General features: G+C 38.7%; 1 protein-coding gene across 4 annotated transcripts in view; it reads right to left on the reverse strand.

Moving 5' to 3' along the window:
• Window positions 1-25,260, reverse strand: part of WDR47 (WD repeat domain 47) — a 69,401-nt gene that overhangs the window by 37,430 nt on the left and 6,711 nt on the right. For 2 of the 4 annotated variants that reach the window (XM_075558990.1, XM_075558976.1), the window contains exons 2-4: window positions 11,458-11,624; window positions 9,196-9,279; window positions 5,836-5,920 (exon numbers count right to left, since the gene is read on the reverse strand). In XM_075558990.1, the coding sequence (XP_075415105.1) occupies window positions 5,836-5,920; window positions 9,196-9,279; window positions 11,458-11,615 (327 nt within the window). In that variant the 5' untranslated portion in view covers window positions 11,616-11,624. Of the gene's footprint in view, window positions 1-5,835; window positions 5,921-9,195; window positions 9,280-11,457; window positions 11,625-18,785; window positions 18,957-21,300; window positions 21,384-25,260 lie in introns of all 4 variants that reach the window. The other 2 variants (XM_075558981.1, XM_075558984.1) reach the window with 2 other exon arrangements.

A 25,260-nucleotide genomic window follows, 5' to 3' on the forward strand; every position in this document is an offset into this window, starting at 1 on the left:
TGAGTTGATACCAAGGGCTCAAGTAGAAAGAAAATGTTTTGAAAAGGATGGCAACTTATGTACAAATGTACTTGACACCATGGATGTAATCATGGATTGTGTTGAGAGCTGAACAAGCCCCCAGTAAAATGATGTAATAATAAAAAACAAGGAAGTCCAGCTCACATCTGATGAAGTGGTCTATTCTGCCCTCGGGGCTGCTGTGAGTTGGAAGGAACACCAAGGCAGTGGGTTTGGTTTTGGTGTGTAAATCTATTGCCTAAAGATAACCCTGTTAATACTTTGTATGACAATGCTTTCATGTGTGTGGTTACATATGAAACTTTTTTAAAATAGAAAAATAGGGTCATTTTTAAAAATTGGGAACAGAAATACCAAGTGACCTAGTAATCCCTCGAGTTGGTACATGTCCTAAGCAAACAAAAGCCTTGAGATGAACAGAGAGATATATGCACACCAGGTTCACAGCAGCACGATTCACAAAAGAAAAGGATAAAAACCACCAGAAAAGCCCGCAAAAGGACGAATACACAAACTGTGGTACCTACACACAATGGAACACCGCACACATTACAGAGTAACAGGAATGTGCAAAGCACTTCATAACACGGATAAACACAAAGAGCATTAGGATAAGTAAGTCAATTATGAAAGGGCAAATATAGGATATTCACACATTTGCATTTACCTTTGCTACAAATATATCTGTGAACATGACAGAATAAAGAGGAGGCAAAGTTATGAAAACTTGTTAGATATAACCAAACACCTTCAGGGGAGAAAATGCTGGGTCTGTGGGTTCAAGACCATGGTGTCAGGAAACACCAAGGTTAATTGGTGTTATGTAGTCCACACAAACAATGCTCTACATCCTACTTTGGTGAGCAGCAATTGAGGTTTCAAAAGCTCATGAGCAGCCATATAAGGTGCAACTACTGGTGTCTCCCTGTCTGGAGAAAAAGAGTTGGGAAAATAGAAGGAGCATGGAAACAATTAGTCCAGTGGACTTAAGGATCACCTGAATGTAAGTCTCCATGACATGCAGGCCAGAGAAGTAGATGGTGTCTGGCTACCCTCACTAACTGCTCTGAAAAAGATCACATTAGAAGGTCCTAGATAAAGTGGGAGGAAAATGTGGGATGAAACACAAAACCATCAACAACCAAAATAGACCAGGCTGACTGGTCAAACAAATTGGTAGAACCCATGAAACTAGCTAGGCTTCTTAGTCATTCCTTTAGGTCTAAAAAAGAGTTCAACCCCATAGCTCAATTTTCAGCTACACAACAGACAAGTCTATAAGGGAACAATAACACAAGGGAAGCAAGCACATACATCTTAGAATAAAAATTAAAAAGGCAGCACCAAAGCCCACACGGAAGCATCACACCAACATAGGTGACCGTGAAGAGCAGAGGAGACCAGGTCTCAAACAACAAAGGCGGGGTGGTGGGAATCACATCACCGTGAATGAGGGGGAGTGCGTGATGGGGACCCAATGCCCATCTGTAGACAGCTGGACACCCCTTCCAGACGGGTAGTGGGGAGGAGATGAGTCACTCAGGGTTCAGCATAGCAACAATGAAACTTAAAACCTTCCTCTAGTTCTTGAACACTTCCTCCCTCCCAATTATCATGACCCCAATTCTACCTTGTGGACCTGGTTATACCAGAGGATGTACAGCGGTGCAGTAGGGATCTGGAAACACAGGGAATCTAGGACAGATAACCCTTCAACACCCACGGTAGGAGTGGCGACACCAGGATGGAAGGGGGTGTAGAAAGGGAGACCCGATCTTGGAGATCTATGTGTAACCTCCTCTCTGGGATATGGGCAATGGAGAGGTGGGTGAGGGGAGACGCAGGGGAGTATAAGATAAGATATAATAATTATTTATAAACTATCAAGGGACCGGGGGGAGGGGAGAGCGGGGAGGGAGGAGGAGGGGGAAAAAAGGGAAACCGAGCTGATTCCAGGAACCCAAGTGGAAGGTGAATTATGAGAATGACGAGTGCAACGAATGTATAAGGGTGCTTTGCTCAATTGATGTATATATGGATTGTGATAAGAGCTTTATGAGCCCCAATAAAAAGATTTATTAATTTTTAAAAAAGGCAGCACCTATCCAAGTAAATGGGCAAAGTTCTGAAAAGGTAAGAAAGGAGGAGGAAGGGAAACAGGAAGCATAAGGAGGAAGTAGGATAAGCGATGGTACACTGGGGGAATTGTAGGCAATGCTATGAAACAAAATGTGTATGTTATTAAATGGAAAACTGGTCTGCTCTGCAAATCTTCACACAAATCCCAATAAACACAAATAAAACAAATCCACAACCTCAAAGACCCTACTCTGCACACATGGGGTTACCATGGGTCAGGATCAACAATACAGCATGGTTACAATGAGAAAATTTGGATTTATAACCAATATAAATAAACTATTTTCTCAAAAGAAAAATATTCTATTTTTATTTACATATTTTAACTCAGTTTTTCCATGAATGTTTTGAAGACCCCTCATACACAGTCACTTAACCAAAGAGAGAAATAGTTAACATTCCATCATTTCAGGAGGTAGCAGAAGATCAAGAACCAAAATAATAATAATTTTTAAATCATTTTATTAGGGGCTCATATAATTCTTATCACAATCCATTCATACATCAATTATGTAAAACACATTTGTACATTCATTGCCCTCATCATTCTCAAAACATTTGATCTCCACTTAAGCCCCTGGCATCAGCTCCTCATTTTTCCCTCCCTCCCCGCTCCCTCATGAACCCTTGATAATTTATAAATTATTATTTTGTCATATCTTGCACAGTCTGACATCTCCCTTCACCCACTTTTCTGTTGTTCGTCCCCCAGGGAGGAGGTTATATGTAAATCCTTGTAATTGGTTCCCATAATACTTTATAAATTTCCAAGGGTTCATGAGGGAGGGAGGGGGAAAAATGAGGAGCTGATACCAAGGACTCAAGTAGAAAGCAAATGCTTTGAGAATAATGATAACAACAAATGTATAAATGTGCTTGACACAATGGATGTATGCATGAATTGTGATAAGAGTTGGATGAGCCTCCAATAAAATGATTAAGAAAATAAAATAATTTTAAAGGGAAAAAAAAGAGATCAAGAACCAATAGTATTACAGAGAGACTACCACAGACCACTCAGAGCCACAGTATCTGGTCCAAGTTAGAGCAGGAAAAACATATGGACTAGAACTAAAATTCTTTTTTTTTTTTTCTCTCCTCCTCCGGCGGCTCCACGGCTCCGCCAAGAACTAAAATTCTTACTTCAGAACTTCAGAAGGGGGAAAACATCCAGATAAACTGAATAGTAGAGAATAGGATAAAATCTAGGGATAATAACAAGAGATAATATCCCTAAGAGAGACTGCCTCGGTATTGTTGTCAGGGACCATCCCATCTGTTCTAGCTCATGGTGACCCCAAGTACAACAGAACAAAACACTGGCTGGTTCTGAGATATCTTTTTTTTTAGCAGTTTTATTGACATATAATTTGCATGTCATATAATGCAATGGTTAAACATTAAAAAGAATTGTAGAATCCCCACCACAATCCATTTTAGATTTTCTTCTTCCTTGTACTCATTATTATTAACTCACCGTTTCTCTCCAACCTTTCCGCCATAATCTTGAGAACCTAGTGATCCAGTTACTGTCTCTACAGACTTACCTAAGCTAGATTTAATATGAAGGAAAACATGCACACAAAATACAAGCGAGAAAAGCCTCAATCAAAACGAAAGCTGAAAATAATAAAGTAGAAGAAATTTTAAATGCGTCAAAAGGAGAACAACAGTAAGGTTCTAAATTTTAATCTAACTACGTCTGTGTTACTCTGCTTTCCAATGCACTCTAATGAGACACTATTTAAACAACAACAACAAAAACCCAAACCTATCAAGATCACCATTTATTGTATGAGCCCCAAATAAAATGATGGGAAAAATAAAAGATCAACTTTTAATGACACAGCAGAATGTCAGTAAAAATAAAGGTTGTTATCCCTAGGATTGGTATACTACTTAAAAACCATCGCTATGAAACCAGAAGGTCAAAAACTACTCAAAAACCAAGAAGAGAGCGCAAGGACACCAGAACACTGGGGAGGGACTAAGCTAAAACACAAACAAGGTTAACACACTGTGGAAAGTTCATCAAAGTCACAGATTGAAGTAAGACATGCAGGTGGCAATGAAGACATCCGCAATGAAACGAGGTTCCCAGAACTGATGGCGATGCCAACTGAGATGCTTCAGCCAACGAAGAATTCACACGTCTGTGCCAAGAAATGGAGAAGTCAGTTACCTAGCCAACTGACTGGAAGAGATCCAGAGAGAGGTGTGCCAACAGGATGCAGACATGACCAAACAATATCATTGGTAGCACACACAAAGAAGACATGGAATGGGAGATTGTTGTTATCAGCTGGATCTTTGCTGAAAGCAGAGAATTCCAAAGAGATTTTTATTTATGTTTTATGCAAAGGTATTTGACAGTGTGGATGAAAACAAATCATGGGTAACATCGCAAAGAATGAGATTTCCAAAACATTTCATTGTACTCCCATGAAACCTGTGGATAGACTGAGAGGCAGTTGTTTGCACAGGACAAGCGATATTTCCAGTTTAAAATCTGGGAAAGTGTGCATCTTCTTCACCTAGTCCTAAAGCTGGACTGCAGCATCACGATTAGAGCAAGACTCATGAACTACACTCAACATGCAGGGGGCACAACCCTGTTTGCAGAAAGTAAAGTCGACTTCAACTAGTTACTGGTGACTATCAAAGACTGCAGCCTTCAGTAGCAACTACACCTCTATATGAAGAAAACAAAAAACTTCACAACTGAAACAGTAAGCAACATCGCGAGAAACAGAAAAGATCAACGTTATCGAGGATTTCATTTTCCTTGGACCCACAACGACTGGTTATGCAAGCAGCAGTCAAGAAATCAAAGAACAGATTGCATTGCACACCCTGCTGTCCAAGAATTCCTCAGTGTTAAAAACAGATTTCACTTAGAGAACTAAGGTGAGTCTGACCCAAGCCTAGGTATTTTAAAGTGGCTCATATGCATAAGAAAGCTGGACAATTAACAAAGAAGGCAGAAGAACCAGTGGCTCTGAATTATGGTGCTGACGATTAGATTAAATTAGCTGTCAGAAGAATGAACAAATCTATCCCAACAGAAGCACAGTCAGAATGCTGCTTGGCGGTGATGATGGTGAGACTTCATCCCATGTACTGTGGACATACTTAGGAGGGTCAGCAAAAGGGGGAAAGAACCACAACAAGAGAGACTGACACATTCGCTGCAGCGATGGGCCTCAAACACGGCAAAATATAAAATGTAAAAATGGTGCAAAGTAAGGCAGTGCTTTTCTTTCTGTTGTACACAGTCTCTTAGAGTAACAACGTATCTGATGGTACCTAACAACAACATTTATATTGTAATAAAGAAAAACAATTACAAAAACTATCTCTTGGATCAAAGAAAGTATTGTGAAGACAGAGAAACTCAATTCTGAGATTAGAGGCATTAATGAAGAGTCATCGAGACATCTACTGCTCCATAAACCAAAGAACGGAGCACACACTATGCAACCAGCCAGGAATCATTACTGAGCAAGTGTGGAAATCATACACACTGAAAGCTCTACATTTGCACCACAGCCAACCTGGCCCGTACTTGATGAGGAAAACTTTTTTAATTCATGGTACTCATCCTGTTTTAGCGAAGAAAATATTTATGGCTGAAAACAAGACTGTGGCGCAAACCTTCAGGAATAAAAATCTTACATGCTGGGGCTCATCTTCCGCCGACATTGCATTGTTAACGCATAACGCTTCTAGAAATTTCTGCTTTAGGATAATATAGCGAAACCTGTAAAAAACGAAAAGACAAAATATTAAAAAGCTGAATGGCCACAATCTCAAAGAGTGGAAATGAAACCAGTTTTGAGGCAAAACAGATGAAGTTTAGTGGACTAAATAATTATTATTTAAAAAGGCCTTTTAATGCTAGTATTTTTGCAATGTCTAATACATATATTTACAAAGCATTCCTTTTTAAATTATTAAGAACGTTTGCTAGCTTATTACATTGAAGATATAGTTCAAGTAATTTCAGTAGCAAAGTGTGACACTTGAACACATAGGAAGGATTTTGAGTTCTGGTATTCTGCTTAACAAGGCAATTTTTTGGGAAGGTGCAAAAGGTCAACTGAAAAAGAAATCAATATCTGTTAGATTTAAAATGGATTTTTATCCCCAAATACATCATTTTTTGTTTGTTTGTTGTTAATAGCAAAGATCTATTAAAGACAAGGTTGGAGGGGTAAGAAAGAAATGGACAGCATCCCTAAAAAGTAACGAAACAGCAATAAACTCAAAACTTCTTTGTTGTTTAGGGCGCTGAGTTTATGTTACTAGTGGAGGAAAAATGTGGAAAAAGATCTCAGTAATGGTTGCACACCATGAAGAGTACATAACCAATGGCACGGAATTATACTCACAGATGTCATGGAATTAGAAAATGTTTTTTTTTATTTCTGCCACAACTAGATAAAATACTTACATGAATATGAGTACAAGGAGTAAGAGAATGTTCTAGAATTGATGGTGGTGATAATTGTACAACTGTTCTTGATATGACTGAATTATTGAATTGTATGACATGTGGATGAAGTGCCAATAAAGCTGTTTTAAAAGAAAACACAGAAGTTCTTAACAGGAGCTTCTCAGAGTGGGTTGGAGGACAGCAAACGGCTTCCATGGCCTAAGACCTAAAACACTGGTAGTGCATGAAGCACTTTCAACACATAATGAGTCTAAGGGTTGAAAGGGGGAAATTCTTTCAAAAATTTTTGCAGTAGAAAATATGTACTCAATAAAATTAAGTTTCTGCTTTCAGGAAAAGCGTTATCTAGAAAATTAGGGGGAAATGTGTGTGGGATGAAGAAAGGCATCAAAGGAGTTCAGAACTAATTCTATGAGAAGGGATGAGAAGAATTGTTGTTAGAAAATGACGAGAGTGTGCCAACAAAAGCTCCAAATAAAGGGTGGTGAAAGAAGGACTATTTCCAGACAAACAAAATGGACAAAAGGAAAGAGATATTCAAATAGCCTGGTATAAATACAGAACCAAAAGGAAATAGCAAGTTATGATGGTGATGGTAACAGTGCAGAAACTTGTTCTCTGGCTGATTTTCCTGCAGATGACAATTATAAACCAAGGATAAAAAATAAAACAACCACTATTTAAAAGCACTGGTGAGCAACCAAAAGCTAGGAAAACTAAGTCAATACTAGAAGAATCAGATTTTCGGGGCATGATATTCAAAATATGGTTTCTGATCTGAGAGCATGCTACCATCCACATATTGTGAACAAAAACTCAATCAGAAAGTTTTTTTTAATGTTTTTACTTTATTTTATTTTAATTTAGTAATATTACTGGCATATAATTCACAAATTATACAATTCAATAGTTCAGTCATTTAAAGATCAGTTTTACAACATTTGCTTCTTCTTGCCTTATTGTTATTAGCTCTCACTTTCCCCCCAACCTCCTCCAATTATAATTGTCATAATTAATTCAGTTACTGTCTCTATAGCTTTACCTAAGCTGGATTCCATTTACAGAAAAGATTTTTTTTAAAGACTAACAACAATACCAAAGTAAAACAGAAAAACCTCAATCACAAAGAAATGAGAAAATATTAAAACTGAAACAAATGTAAAAGGAGTCAAAAAGGAGAGACCAAGGCTACTCACATCTATCAACCATGATCGGTGGGGAATCACCAGAAGCTTACTCCACGTGTGGACCCTGCAAATGGACTTTGAGTTTCCACTGTCAACCATAGCCTTCTACAAACCAGGTGTTCGCAATTTAAGATCTGATCCCCCATTCCCTCCTTCAGATTTGGATTTTATTATTTACAATCTTTGGATCACACAGGCTGGTATACTTCTTTCATGCAGACTTAGTTGATGCCTCACTTAGCTAGCCACTTGTTTCAACACGTCTTGAAGACCCCAGATGCTATTCTTTCTGATAGCCAGGCACCATCTAGTTTCTTCACTACACTTTGCTACAGCACCCATATTTTCAGCGATCTCTTCATGAGGGTGAGTCAAGCAGGGCCATGTTGTAACAACTGATTGTTCTTAGGTTGGGACTAGAATTAAGTGCAAGCCCCAAACCCATTCATATAGCTTAAGTGGTTTGTATTTGTCTCTGGTTCACCTTGGAGAAATCACTGTCATTTTTATATTAGAGATCATTATCAATCATCATCCTCAGGCATAAAGTAATTCTATTGATGGTGCCATTAATTTAGCCAGTGGTATAGAATTTAAAACACTGTTGAGCAAGGGCAGAAAGTTGACATTTTATTAGCTTGAGATGTCAGCAAAAGGTTTGGGAGTCCCAGAGGAAGTGGAAAGGGAGGTAATTTTTTTAAAAAGGGAGGAAGCCGTACGTAGCGATAAAACACCAAAGCTTGCTGCATGAGAGCAGACTATGACAACTTTCTTCTGCATAGCAGCTGGTGAATTTGAGCCACCAATCTTTTGACTAGCAGCCATGTGCATTATCCACTGAGTCACCATTCCTTAAAAAAACGAGTGGGCCAAATATATACTCATAGTAAGCATCCCTGGGGACACTGTGGGCTAAGAACAGGGGTGCAAACTCGAGGTTGGTAGCTCAAGCTTGTCAGCCACTCCATGGAAGAAGATGAGGTATCTGCTCCCGCAAGGGGCTACAGTTTCAGAAACCCAACGACCGGCAAGTTCTGGTCAAAATTGACATCATGGCAATGGGTTAGTAAAAGGATATAAATGAGAGCAGGTATCAGAAACAAGGAGGTCAGAAGACAATGGTCAGAAGGCATCTTTGAAGCTTTGGTGTCAGTAGGAAGAAAGCTGGTTCAGATGTGGCCCAGGGGACATTTTGAACATCATCAGCTCTGTTTACTAAGAAGGTCTGCATATAAGATTCTTAACTGTCCTCTGCAAGTGCACCAACTCAATGGACTTGAATGTGCACACATAAAAAACACTAAGTCTTGATTTAAACTTTTTGTTTAGTGTTTTGTTGCACTAAATTTATACCAATCATAAAGACCCCAAAAACTTCAGATGAAATCTCACCTTTTCTTGTCAAATTTTTCCATACATTCCAGAGGCTGAATGAACTGAAGAACTTCATCCCACTGGCCATCAAGAATTAACTGCCTACAAAAAGAAGAACTTGAGTTACGCCTGTTGCATGAAAGCAGACTATCACATTGATTAAAAGAGCAGATGACAACATAGCATTAAAATTATAGAAATCAGGTAATTAGAGAGCCACTACCAAATTCCAGTGGTGTAGATTACACATCGGGCTGCTAACCTTAAAGTCAGCAGTTCAAAATCATCAGCCACTCCACAGGAAAAAGATGAGTGTTTCTACTCCTGAAGTCTCAGAAATCCACAGGAGCCATTTTACCCTGCCTCACAGCGTCTCCAAGAGTTGGACTCGACTTGAAAGCAGTGAGTGAGTAACAAATCCCAGGAGTAGCAGGCCAACAGATACTCTCAGTACTAGTTCCTAACTGCGGTTCCTGGAGCTGGATGATGTATGGCATTCATAATACAAACCACAGGAGGTCAATAATGAATTGTTAAAACTCCCTTTATAAAATAAAGCTTTTAAAAATCCTTTCTCATTACTAAGAAACACTTCATTTCTTAAGGCTTTCAAAGTCACAAAATGCCACATGTCTAAAGAATCTGTTCTCTTCGTCAAAGATATTTGGTATCAAACAAGCAGAAACGACATTTATGCTTGGAATTGTGAGTTTTTCTTTTTTTCATCCAACTCAAGTTAGGATATATTTAGCTTTCCATTTTGGCATACATATTAATTCCCTTTGATGCTGCAATTCCACATCTAAAATCTATCCTAAGGAAATCATCCAGAACAAAGAAAAATTTGCATGTATAAAAGATGCATATACAGCCACACCCACCCCAAAGAGGACAAATAACAAAAATAGTGGGGAAGGGAGACAACGGACAGTGTAAGATACAAAATAATAACAATATGTAATTGATCAAGGATTCACAAGGGTGGAAAGGTGAGAGAAGGAGGGGAAAAACTAGGAGCTTATACCAGAGGCTCAAGTACAAAGAAAATGTTTTAGAAGTGATGATGGCAATAAATGTGCAGGTGTGCTTGATACAATTGATGTATGTAATGTTCTAAGAGCTGTAAGAGCCCCCCCAAAAAATGATTTTTTTAAAATGCTCAAGATGCTCCACAGTGCATTATATTTAAGAAACAAATAATTTAATTACCTAAAAATAGGTGAGCCTTTAAGAAATTAAGTAAAAAAATTTTAATATTTATAAATTTGTAATCAAATTGAAAATCCCTTTGATGTTAATAAATAAAATAGGATACTAGATTATATAGTCATAAGAATTCCTATTATTTTCTGCAGGTCCACAGAAAAAGAAATATCAGTGTGCCTGAGTAGTGAGGTGGTTTCTCTTGTCTGCATTTCCTATCGCTTCTTTTTAAATTTTCTATTATGAGTATTTTTCTATGAGCGTGCTTCATTTCTATGGTCCAAACAGAGGGTTTTCAGAAATATTTTCCTTGTCTTACAAGAGTCTGCCGCTTGTTTTCTCTTTCTTGGTGCCACAGTCATGATGCAGTTGTGAGCATTAGGTCTGCTTGTTGTTTTTTAATATTACGTAATGATTACCTATTTCACTTCAGGTAGCTGAAAAGACCAACTGTGCCCACTCACCTTAATGAAAGGCAAATATAATTTGCCTTAATAAAGGGCATTCAGAACGATAGCAAAGCATAAAGATCACTCATTTGGCAAGTGAGGAACCATCAAGGCATGGCTTTTGGTGCCACTAGTGTTCTTTCCCAGTCTACTGAGTCTGACCTCTAGTTTTCTTTTTTTGCTATTGTTACGTTATTCTGGTGACTATACAGACAACAAAACATGCACTGATTCATCATTTTAATAGAATTCGGTATTCATTATTTTGTACAACGATCACCACCGTTATTCAATTTCAAATTATTCCACTACCATTAACGGAAACTCCTGAGCAAAGACTCCTCCTTTCCCCATCCCTCTCACCCTGGAAACCACTAATATATTTGGGTCTCTATGCATTTGCTATTTCATCTAAGTGGGATCACACAGCATTTGTCCTTTGGCAACATGGCGAATTATGCTAAGTTAAATAAATCAGACTCTTACCACTGAAATCATTCATCTACGGATTATTTTTTAAATAATTTTTAAATTGTACATTTCATGATTATAAAATTCTACCTGTACCTGTTACCTTATTAACTTCTTTGCGGGAGCTACAAACCTCATCATATTAATGGAATCATACCTCAAAAAAAGCATATCATCTGAAAATAGGCCATTTATGACTCCACTTTCTTTCTCAAGGGCCAACATACTAATGTGAAGCTTCTTTGAATTCAGGAAGTCCAAAATTAACTTAATGATTTCAACTTCTTTTACATTCACTGTTTCTTCAGCCGTCATGTTGAAAGCCTAAATGTTAAAGAAAAACAACAAAAATGTTAGTCCAATTGTTTTGTTTCTAAGTTCAATTCCCTAGAAACTCTATCTAACTGGTTCCTTGGGAATTTTTAGTATAGGAGCACTTAAATAAAATTAATTTAATATATATAAAAACCAAGTCATTCTATAATGTAAAGATAAAAGAATGGCTATGATTTTTAAGTACTATCTTTTAAATATGCATTATCAAAATTGCTACAAATGAAATCACACAAAGCATACATAGTCTGACTGTTTCAAAATAATACAAGAGGAGGTAAAGCGGAAGGTAAAGATAAAATAACAATAATCAATGAGTAAGCAGGAGCTCATTTTATTACAAAGGGGCTTCAAAAGTTCATGGAAGATGGAATTAAAAGATAATGGATGTTTTTCCGCAAACTTTCTGAAGCCCCTTCATATTCTACCTCAAATCACTTTTGCCATTGGGTCAATTCCAACTCACTGTGACCCTACAAGACTAGGTAGAACTACCTCTGTGAGTTTCCAAGGTTGTAAATCTCTACAAGAGCAGGAGGTCTCCTCTTTTTCCCTCGGAGCAGTTGGTGGTTTCAAACCTCTGACCTAGTAGTTCACAGTTCAATGCATAACTCATTACACCACCAGGGCTATCTATATTGACTACTCGTGTATATTTAAATTTTCCCATAATAAAGAGCATTTTTAATCATTAATACCACACCATAATGCTCTATATATTATCCTAATGCACTGATTGAATAAGTACTTTTTGCCTTCTCTATGTGATAGGTACTGTCCTAGTCAATACACAGAAAAGACACTGACAGTCCGTAAGAAGCCTGTAGTTTAAGTGGAACAGCCAAGGCACGGCCCCGTACTCTGGAACAAGATAAAGCAAGGCTGGTTAAAGTGTGCAACTGGGAGTCACATCGGTACTATCAGTCTATCAATGATTTCAACACTCAAAATCCTGTCTAACTCTAACCTCTTAAGTGGTGGCCAGTACAATTGAGAACGAAAGCTATGAATTCACATATACTTAAAGATTTGGGCAGGATTCTGGAGGCCATTAGACCAACATCCTAATTTTACAGATGGGACTCACACAAGTTAAATGGGCTAAGTGTTTCAGTTTTAAATGTTAAGGTTCAGAGTAATGCAAAAGGCGATCAATCTAGTGGACTAGCTGCAGAGAAACTTCACCAAATGGCATTTATCTTGGTGTGCTCACAATCCACGCTCTGGTTCTCAGCCATGATAGACACAAGGAGGATACACCAGTCTCAGTTAACTGACAAGTGATAAATCTATCCCCAGCAGGCCAGTCACCCATTTACTCATGCTGTGGGTTTCCCTGTGCAGTCTTCTGATGACAGGGTCTGTCCTCTCTGTTGACAGACTTTGCCCAAAAGAGAATATAGTTAAATTAATGAGATCTCCACACACTGAAATCTAATTACACGTAGATTTGTCTTCTGAGAGTCTCCTAGAGCTGCTTATCTTAGTATGCAAATCTTCAGATAATTCTTACTATCAAAAGAGTAATGTTCACTAATATAACTCTCAGCAAAATAACTTCATTACCTTCCATCTCCAAGTTCTTAGATGGCATTTCACAAGACCATTATGTACCTCCAAGACCAGTGGTTTTCGACCTTCCAAATGCCGCAACCCTTTAAGACAGCTCCTCAAGTTGTGGTCAATCTCCCAACCATAAAATTATTTTCGTTGCTACTTCATCACTGTAATTTTGCTACTGTTATGAATTGGGCGACCCCTGTGAAAGTGTTGTTCGAGTCCCAGAGGGGTCACGACCCACAGGTTGAGAACCGCTGTCCTATACAATTTATTGGCAGAACTCTGATTATAATTTTCTGTCACGGGAAGCCAGCCCCTAACACATCATTACGGGTCCGGTAGGCGCAGTTGTACAGCGATAATAAGTAAAGATCATAGTAAAGTTATAGAGAGCATGAGAGATAGAAGTACTGAAATAAATGGAGTCAGTCACGATTCATGGTAGCATGCTCACCTCAGCCCCGCTTGGTGGTCCACGTGGAGGGGGAGAGAGAAAGATTTTAATGCTAGCCCAAGCTTTTGTATTCTCCGGGGACATGCAAGCCCCCTAATTACAGGTGAGGACATACGTCCCAGGGAGGGGTTGTGCCATAGGTAATACAGTAATGAAGAGGGGGTGATCTAGGGACATTCATGCAACAGTAAGAGGAGGGATTGGGGGTATACATGTGATAAGATGGGCGGATAATTTAACTTTGGATGTCACAGAGTCAGTTTGGCCTGTTCCCTGACTCAGTTGATAGAGACCATTATTGGTAGGGTGAGAATGCTTGGTCCCAGGCCTCAGGGAGGAATAGTTTATTGTCCCCAGTGGCAGGGAGTGAGGCCTGCCATATAGTCTGGTGACTAACTGCCCTAGGGGCCTACCCTGTAGTCTGGTGACTAATCGCCCTCAGGGAGGATGCCTGTGAGCATCTGACCTCCCCCCACAATTTTCTAATGCCCAATTCAGTAAACAAATAACATTAAACAATTTACTGGTGTCATAGTATTAAACATCAAATCTAGATATTAGCCTATGTATTAAATAACTCTGAAGTGGAATCTATGGTATTCATCCCACTTCAAATTCAAATACAAATTTAATACTACTGCCATTTCTAATAAGAAAATTGAAGTGGAAAAAAAAACCATTTTCCCACAAATGCACACTTTACACTTAAAATGTGAATGGTGTTGTCAGGTCCCGACTGACTCACAGAAACCTGTGTACATCAGAAGGCAGCGCTGCCTGATCCTGAAGCATCCTCACAAGCGTTATGTCTGAGCCCCTTGTCACAGCCACCGTGTCCGTCTAGCTTGTCGAAGGCCTTCCTCTTCTCACTGCCCTGCTACTTTACCAAGCATGAGGTCCTTTTCCAGAGACTGGTCTCTCCTGAGAGCATCTTCAAAGTGATGGGGGCTGGCTTTGCCATGCTCCATTCTAAAGAGCATTCTGGCTGTACTACCAAGACAGATTTGTTTGTTCTGGCAGTTCCTTCACCACCACCATAATTCAATGTCTCAATTCCTCTTCAGGCGTCCTTATTACTTGCTCAGCTTTCACGAGCATAGGGGGCACCTGGAAACACCATGGATTGGGTCAGGTGCACTCAACCCTCAAAGGGGCATTTTTTTTTAATTTCTTTTTTTTTCTTTTTTTACATTTTATTAGGGACTCATACAACTCTTATTGCAATCCATACATATACATACATCAATTGTATAAAGCACATCCATACATTCCCTGCCCCAATCATTCTCAAGGCATTTGCTCTCCACTTAAGCCCCTTGCATCAGGTCCTCATTTTTTTTCCCCTCCCTCTCCTTTCCCCCCTCCCTCATGTGCCCTTGGTAATTTATACATCGTTAACTTTTTGTCATATCTTGCCCTATCCGGAGTCTCCCTTCCCCCCTTCTCTGCTGTCCCTCTCCCAGGGAAGAGGTCACATGTGGATCCTTGTAATCAGTTCCCCCTTTCCAACCCACTCACCCTCCACTCTCCCAGCATCGTCCCTCACACCCTTGGTCCTGAAGGTATCATCCACCCTGGATTCCCTGTACCTCCAGCCCTCATATGTACCAGTGTACAGCCTCTGTCCTATCCAGCCCTGCAAGGTAGAATTCGGATCATGGTAGTTGGGGGGAGGAAGCATCCAGGATCTGAGGGAAAGCTGTGTTCTTCATCGGTACTACCTCGCACCCTAATTAACCCATCTCCTCTCCTAAACCCCTCTATGAGGGGATCTCCATTGGCTGACACTTGGGCCTTGGGTCTCCACTCTGCACTTCCCCCTTCATTTAATATGGTATATATATATATATATACATATATACATATACACATACATACACACACTTATATCTTTTTTTTTTTGCATGATGCCTTATACCTGGTCCCTTGGCACCTCGTGATCGCACTGGCTGGTGTGCTTCTTCCATGTGGGCTTTTTTGCTTCTGAGCTAGATGGCCGCTTGTTCACCTTCAAGCCTTTAAGACCCCAGACACTATCTCTTTTGATAGCCAGGCACCATCAGCTTTCTTCACCACATTTGCTTATGCACCCATTTGTCTTCAGCGATCCTATCATGGAGGTGTGCAGTCAATGATATGATTTTTTGTTCTTTGATGCCTGGTAACTAATCCCTTCGGGACCCCTCGATCACACAGGCTGGTGTGTTCTTCCATGTGGACTTTGTTGCTTCTGAGCTAGATGGCCGCTTGTTTATCTTCAAGCCTTTAAGACCCCAGTCACTATCTCTTTTGATAGCCGGGCACCATCAGCTTTCTTCACCACATTTACTTGTTCACCCACTTTGGCTCCAGCCGTTGTGTCAGGAGAGTGAGCATCATAGAGTTCCAATTTAATAAAAGAAGGTATTCATGCATTGAGGGAGTGTTTGAGTAGAGGGCCAAGGTCCTTCTGCCACCTTAAAACTTGACCTATAAATATAGACATATAGATCTATTTCCCCATCCTCCTATATATATTTGCATGTACATGTCTTTGTCTAGACCTCCATGAATGCCTCAAAGGGGCATTTTTATCTTTAACACTTTAAAGTGGTCTTATGCAGATTTATCCAATCCAGTATGTCATTTGGTTTCTTGACTACTACTTCCATGAGCATTGATTATGGGTCCCAAACAAAAGGAAATTCTCGAGAACTCCAATCTTTTCTGTTTATCATGTGGTGTTTATCTATTGCCCAGGTGTTTTGGTTTTCTTTCTATTGATTTGTGATCCATTCTGAACACTCAGGTTTTGATCTTCATCAGCAAGTACCTCACATTCATCCTCACTTCCAGCAAGCAAGACCGTGTCAGCTGTATATCGAAGGTTGTTAATAAGGCTTCCACCAATTCTGATGCCTTATTCCAATTCATGTAGTACAGCTTCTTAGCTTATTTGCTGGGAAAATAAATTAAGTAAGTGTGGAGAAAGGAGACAACCCTGAAACACACCTTTACTTATTCTAAACCAAGCAGTATTCCCTTGTCCTGTTTAAATGACTGCCTCTTCGTCCATCTATAGGTTCTACATGAGCACAATGAAGTATTCTAAAATTCCCATTCTTCTCAATCTTATCCAGGAATTGTTATGATCCAGACAGTTGGAAGCCTTTGCAAAATCAATAAAGCATCTTTCTGGTAGTCTCTGCTTTCAGCTGAGAGCAGAGAAAATTTGAGTAGATACCAGAAAATCATCCACTTCATTTATAAACATAGTTAGGTTCCAAAGACCAAGTCATTAAGCAAACATTAGTATTATATAAAAATATACAATGACTACATCAAATCACAAAATAGGAAATGACTACATTGCTATAAAAGTACCAAATTACATCAATACCTAACTGCCAACCCACTGAGAATCATGACCAAGTTGACACATAACCTTAACCATGACTGCCAGACATAGATCATTAATGTACAATACCACTGGATAGACTTTTTACTGCTGTCATAAATGCACAATGTCAGATAATGAAACAGTCAATAAGGAGTAAGTATATATCCTAATCCATCTAGAAACGATTCACTTTTTAATAGTTAAAAAAGACAACACATTTTAATAATCTATTATGACTGTCCCATAGAAAACTATGGTATTCTAATAACCCAATGTAGAATTTTAATTCTTATAAATGTCACTATTGCTGGATATAAGCACAGGCATTTTTGATGACGTCAGCCTTAGAACTACTCTGTATTATTAAAACATTTATATAACCTTACAAAATAATAGTTACTTTAGAAATTATGTGTATGTACAATTATTTTTATAGATAACACTAAATAAATAATTCAGAAACATTTTTTAAACTTCAAACTTCATCACTACAAAGTTAGAATTTTTCTGTACTGAGTAGTGGGACTCAATAATAGATGTTTTCTCCCCAACTCTCAAAAAAGTAAAATTCACTTAGCCACTACCATCAAGTTAATTCCAATTCATAAAAATCCTACAGGACTAAGCAGAACTGCTTACAGTTTTCAAGACTGTAAATCTTTAAAGAACAGACTGCCTCATCTTTTTCCCATGGACAGTGGGTTTGAATCACCACACTTGTGGTTAGCAGCCCAACACTTAACCCACTGTGTCAATCAGGACTCCTTTCAAACTACGAAGGTTCCAATTCACTTCCATCAAATTGATTCCGACTCACAGCGATCTTGTGGGCTTCCGAGACTGGAACTCTTAAGAGTAGAAAGCTTCATCTTTCTTTCACAAAGCCCCTGTTGGTTTTGAACTGATGACTTTGAGGTTAGCAGCCCAATGGGTAACTCACTACGCCACCAAAGCCCCATTCAAACTAGGTTAGCGACTACTAAAATTATCTTTTAGTTTTTTTAGACTACTAAAATTATTTTTTAGTTTTGTTATCTTTAAAAACAAGTATAGAAACACACACCTCAGGGAGGAGACGAGCCAGTCAGGGTGCAGTGTAGCAATGATGAAATATACAACTTTCCTCTAGTTCCTAAATGCTTCCTCTCCCCCACTCTCATGATCCCAATTCTACCTTACAAATCCAGCTAGGCCAGATGATGTACACTGGTACAGATGGGAACTGGAAACAAGGAATTCAGGGCAGATGATCCCTTCAGGACCAGTGATGAGGGTGGCGGTACCGGGAGGGTGGTGGAGAGAGAGTGGGGTGGAAAGGGGAAACAGATTACAAAGATCTACATATAACCTCATCCCTGGGAGATGGACAACAGAAAAGTGGGTGAAGGGAGGCATCAGACAGTGTAATATATGACAAAATAATAATTTATAAATTATCAAGGGTTCATGAGGGATGGGGGAGCGGGGAGGGAGGGGAAAAATGAGGAGCTGATGTCAGGGGCTTAAGTGGAGAGCAAATGTTTTGAGAATGATGAGGGCAATGAATATACAAATGTGCTTTACACAATTGATGTATGTATGGATTATGATAAGAGTTGTACGAGCCCCCAATAAAATGATTTTTAAATAAATAAATAAAACGACACTATACATAGTATATATGCTTTATAAATGTTAGCTGAATTAACATGAAACACAAAAATCCATGAAGTACTGTCTCCACAAATGTGTAAACAGATGTCTTTGTTTCCAACTGTACCTCAAGGCACGCAAAAGGATAAAGCTCTGGATCCTTCAATCCAATTACTGAGTCCAAGTCAACCTTAATAGCATCTTAGGACAGACTGCAACCTGTCAGTCAGTGGGATGTGTTAACAAACACTTATTCACCAGGCAGAGATTACGCAGGGCCAAAGTAGGATTTAAGCAACTAAAAATAAAAACAAAATGGAAAAATATCAAAATGACTCACTGTTTCAAAATTAAATATTTTTTAAATAAACTGTTAAAACAACAAGTAATGACAAAAACTCTGGAGTTTTCTTTCAGAAATAGATGTTTACTTACAGTCAACATGTGGACTAGGTGAGATGATGAAACAAGAATTTTCTTTGACAATAGGTACATTGTAAATCAGATAGAAGGTAGTATTTTAGTGTTTAGATCCAATTAGAATGTACAGAAATGAAATTCTAGCAAGAATGTGGACTCCAAGTAATTACTATGTAGTGAAACAATAAGAATGGGTTAACCAGCACTATCAATATATGTTTACATTGTTTTAATGATTTGTGCTTTTAGATGAAAGGCAAAATGATAATAGGGAAGAAAAAATTTAGTAGAAATGAATTAATTTTTATTTATATTTTATACATTGTTAATAGAAAAGTTTCATGAAAAAATATCAGTGTTAACTTTCTAACCAAATATAAGTAGTTACTATTTAGATGTTCTTTTGCAATGAGACTACTTGAAATACATATTAGGAAGGAAGAAAATATGCAAAGCTAAGAATGATTCACAAGTGTAAAGTTAAGGGAATTAAGGCGGAGTCCCATATATTTTGTAGTCAGGAAAAACGTGCTTCAGAAAGGTCTCATTACTCCACAACCCCATCCCACACAGTACTAACTGCTCCCTTTAGTCTTCAAGTATCACAGAGAACCTAAGACTGAACATAATGTTTTACAATTCCAGTGAACAGGCAAAACACAGACATGGAGATGAAGTACTATGAAATTTTTCAAGAAAATGCCAGACTACAAAGGCCTGATGTACCTCCTCGTGCCGTTTTAAAAAGCAGGGAGGAAACGCAACATGCTCTATAGACTGTCATTCAAATCACAATAAAAACTTAAAAATAAAGCCTTTTTAAGTGGAGAAAATTTTGCTACCAATCCTTTCATAAAATGACATTCCAAAAACTTATGCTGCTACCAGGTCTCTAAATGGCCAGTATCTTGTCCTTCAAGAACATGAATATGCTGCTGACAAGCCACTCCTCTTCCTTGGACCTCAGTTTCTTCATACATTAAGTAAGAGGGTTAGTGTGATTTATTTCTATGATTTCCCTTCATGTTTTCCAGTTTGCTTTAACTCACAAGTCTGATGGGATAAGCCAAAGTCTCTGGTCTGTAAGTTTTATGAGGAAGAAAATAGACTTTAGATTATGTAAGCAAACAAACAAAACAAGGATCCTCCCAGTTGTAAACTTCTGTCATGTCTGCTATTCAGCCAAAGTGTGTAACTTGGATGCAATGCGTGTCACGTCTTACTGCCGGCAGCTGTTCTCTGTCACATAAACTATATATTATGTATATGCACAAAACATTTCCATTAAAAATGGTGATAATAAAATGTAGTATGTACTGATGGGGAAAAACAAACAGTGATAATGGTTGCCTCCAAGAAGGAAAACTAGATAATTAAAAAATAGGAATTAGATGAAAACTTTTTAAAATGTGGGTTTTTATCTTTTGACTTTTGTACCATGTGCAGAGTATTTTGAATGCATTTTTTTTAAGCAAAAGCAAAGAAATTTATTGGAGTCCATACAGGAAACCCTAGAAGGGCCCAGCATACCCTACTGTGTAGGCATGCCCAGCAAAGAGTCACACCATTCACTGTATTCCCATGTCCCAGAGGGACTCCCCTTGAGCTGAGCCCCAAAGCCCCAGCACTGGCTGGGAGTGGGGAGAATATATAATATTTTTAAGTATTCAAAGCATGAAAATTTTTCAATGAAACAAGCAGCTAATTTCCCTTTGCAAATTAGTTTTCTTGTGTGAAGACTCTCTACTGTTAGTCATTGCATTAATCCTGAAAGGGATACGCACATAATGAAGTAGTCGAATTTTAAACAGGGTGACTTGTGGTTTATTTGTATTCCAAAACCTCTTCTCAGATTTGATTAAAATATTATTTCAATTTTTCTATACTGTACTAAAGTATTTTATATGCTTTCCATACTTAAATCAATATAAGTATTTGAAAACATATTAAAAAGATAAAACTGTTAGGAATAATTATAACCAGGGACATAAAAGACCTATAGGAAGTAAACTATAAAACACTACATATTAAAAACACTAGTGTAAGAAACCAAAAGAGATCTATAAAGAACTTTAAAAAGTTTATGGAAAATGACATTAAAATGTAACATAATTTTCCACAAAGACTTTGAAGTCCCCTTATACATGGGAAAACATACCATACTTATGGGAAGTAAGATAACGTTGTAAAAATGTCAGTATTACCCAAAGCTATCTACCTACCTATGGACAGGTGATCTCTGACAAAGGCCAGAGTCCATTAGGTTGGAGGAGTCTCTTACACATGCTCTGTCAAACAATGTCTTCTGCAGAAAAATAACACAGGGCAAATACCTTACATTAAATGAACTCAAAATGAACCAAAGACCAAAATGTAAAACCTAAGACGAAAAATATCAGGGAAGAAAAAAGAAGGTACACGTACCCACTGCCATCAAGTCAATTACAACCCACAAACACAAGACTAGAAGGCCTAATGTGTGGTATAAAGAGAATACCAGACATTAACGAAAAATGTACACACAGCAAATGATTAACTAGATAAATGGGACCTCCTTAAAAATTAAGTCCTTATGCCCATCACTTCTCCAAAAGAGTTAAAAAAAAAAAGTGCTTACAGACTGGGGTAAAAATGTGACCAACAACATATTCAACAGGGGACTTATCTCTAAAATTTATAGAAAATATCAATACCTCAACCACACAAAGACAAAGCAAGTTTTTAGAAAGGTGAAGGATATGTGCTCGCTTCGGCAGCACATATACTAAAAAATTGGAACGATACAGAGAAGATTAGCAACAACAACAAAAAAAGAAAGGTGAAGGATATATACTTCACCAAAAAGAGACATTCAGGTGACCACCAAATACATGAAGAAATGCCTGTTGCCATTAGCATCCCAATCAAGCCAAGTGAATGCCAAAGAGTGCGTTCCAAACCACACAATTCTATCGGACAGAGTGGGACAGGTCCCAAAGCTACAGAAATCATGGAAGCAGGCCGCCTCATCTTTCTGCCACGTCGCAGCTGGTGCAGAACCATGCTTAATTCACTGTGCCACCCGAGGTCCCATTAGCTATTAAAGAGATGCAAATTTTTAAAAAGACAAAATGCTAAAAGATTTGAACTTCTCATACTCTGCTGGTGGGACACAACCCCTTTGGAAAATAGTAATGGCGCTTCCTTTTAAAAGTTAGAAATAGAAAAAAAACATGTGATCTAATAATTCCACACTAGGTATGTAACTCAAAAAGCATTACCACAAAATCGGAAACCTTTAGTAAACAAAAATCTCAAAATAGGAGGCTATTATCTCTCAGTGTATCTTCCATGTAGGTCTGTATAGTTCTGAAGGCGGTCAAGGCAAGGAAGGTGAGGCTTTGTCTCATACTTTGGATACCTTGTCCCTGGAGAAGGGAACCACGATTGGTAAGAGAGAGGGGCAGCTAAAAAGCGAAAGGCCCTGCAAATGGACGGACACAGTGGCTGCCACTACGGGCTCAGGCATAAGAACAATCGTGAGGACGGCTCAGGCCGGGCAGTGTTGACTTTGTTGTACACGGGGGCGATATGAGTCAGAACCGACTCCGGGGCACCTAATAACAAGAAGCCCTTCTCAAAGAATTCTACTCTTCAATTTACACCATATCAAAACCCACTTTGGACATATTTGAGGGACTCGGACTGTGTTCCTTTCAAATGTCCTTTGTTTGGGGAGCAAAAAGCAACCTACAGAGGCCCGTTCACAATTGTAGCGTGAACAGAGTAAGGTTTCCAAGGGAAATTCTTCTAAGACTGCCCCTACTAGCCTTGATGAATGAGTGGTACATTGTTGTGATGGAAGAAAATTCCTCGGCACAACTTCTTGGTCTTTTTCTCACTAATGCAGTTTTCCATTTCCTCAGAACTTCTTCCTAATAAAGCATCCTTTCATTCTGTGTTTTTTGAGAAAATCAAGATTACTCCTTTGGAGTTCTCCAAACCTAGTTGACATAACCTTCTGAACTGACATTTCTGTCATGAATTGAACTGACTCAATACATTGCTGACCATACTGGTTTAGATTGGACCTGGTTTTTAAAGGTATTCTCATGAAACCAACACAAGCACATTACTGAGAGAACTTGTCCGTAACCATCCACTAATCAGATGTATTTAAACACATTTTATTTGGTATAAGCCCATGCATGTATGAACTATAACTCTAGAAGCAATATTTTTTGACCAAGCTTCATATAGAGAAGAGCTGTGACATGAAAATATTATATACATACACACAAATATGGATATATACTCACGTTCATCACAGCACTGTTCACAATAGCAAAAAGATGAAAAACACTTAGGTATCTATCGACACATGAATGGATAAACTACAGTACATACCCACAGTGGAACATTATGCAATGTTAAATAATGATGAATTTGCAAAATATCTCATTACATGGATGAACCTGGACAGAGGATACTATCCTAGTGAAATAAATCAATCACAAAAAGACAAATATCATATGAGGCCACTACAGTTAAAATTTTAAGGAAAGGTTTACACACAGAAACATTCTCCAATGGTTTCTAGGGATAGGAAGGGCAGGGAGGAAGCACTACTAACTAGAGCACAGCCATGGACCAACCTGGGAAAGGCAAAACACAGTAAGAGAGAGTCAGTGTAACATGACCAAAGCAAAGACAGAAACGGGGAGGTACACAGGAATGAAAGTAACAACAGTTACGACTATTACATACATAATCCTGTAATAACAGTAATAACTATAATCCTATAGTAACAGTAATGGCAATAATTGGCAAGTGTGCATGTAGGTAGATAAGCAAGATGAACAAGTGTGGGGTGTCACATGTAAATACAACTATGAGTGTAAGAAGTGGCTTCAACAGATTCGTGGGAAATTCCATTATGTTGTCATTCTAATTTCCCCATAATGTTTTAAAGCTCTCTCATATGTTTAGCTTTGGCAGAGGCTATTTAGAGATACATTTTTGCATGTGCTACAAAAGGAATGACATTTTCAAAAATGTCAGTTTACCTGAAACCATGATCAATGCTCATTATGATCAAGAAATTAAACGATGGACTACATTGGGCAAATCTGCTGCCCCAGACCTCTTTAAAGTAGTAAAGAGCAAGGATGTCATCTCCTTTGAGGACTGAGGTGCTCCTAATCAAAGCCATGGCCTGTCAATCATCTCGTATGCATGTGGAAGTTGGACAATGAATAAGGAAGACAACACAAGAACTTATGCTTTTGAATTCTGGTGCTGGTGAAGAATACTGAAGTACCATGGACTGCCAGAGCAAACAAATCTGTCTTGGAAGAAGTACTCTTGTAGAAGTAAGGACGGTGAGATCCCATGTACTTTGGACATGCTCTCAGAGACTAGTTCCTGAAAAAGGATATCATGCTTGGCAAAGTAGAGTCAGCATAAAAGCAGAAGGTCCTCAATAAGACAGACTGATACAGTGGCTGCAGCAATGGGCTCAACGGAACAATTTTGAGGATGGTGCAGGACCAAGTGTCTTGTTCTGCCATATTAGGGACTGCTATGAAGAGAGCTTGGTAGTCCTGGCAGCAACAACAGAGTAGAGCATACAGCAAAAATGAAAACATCTTAACCATACACCCACACAGCTTGGGTACTAGGACCAACGACTTGGGGGACATCTAGGTCAGGTGACAAACACAGACCACAAAAACAATGTCCTACAACCTACTTCAGTGAGTACCCACTGGGAGCTTAAAAGCTGCTCGTGGCCATCTAGATGCGACTACAGACCTCTCCTCATCTACAGCAAAAAAAAAAAAAAAAGTGAAGAAAACCTAAGACTCATGGAAATAATTAGTTCAAAGGTCTAATGAACCATACAGAAAACAGCCTCCACTCATCCAAGACCAGAAGAGCCAGATGATCTCTGGCTAACACTACCAATCTCTGATCAGGATCACAAGACAAGGTTCTGGACAAAATGGGAGAAAAATATAGAGTAAAATTCATTATCGTAAAAAATAGCAAGCTTATTGGTCTGATAAAGACTGGTGGAATCTGACCACACCCCCCCCAAAGACTATGACCATTAGGAACCCTTCAAACCTGGAACTAAACTCATGCCCCCATTCTCCACCCCGCCCCCACCCAGTGACCTTTCAGCCCAACAATGGCTAGGC

The sequence above is a fragment of the Tenrec ecaudatus genome, chromosome 1 (assembly GCF_050624435.1).
Source record: "Tenrec ecaudatus isolate mTenEca1 chromosome 1, mTenEca1.hap1, whole genome shotgun sequence".
NCBI classification, from domain to species: Eukaryota; Metazoa; Chordata; class Mammalia; order Afrosoricida; family Tenrecidae; genus Tenrec; species Tenrec ecaudatus.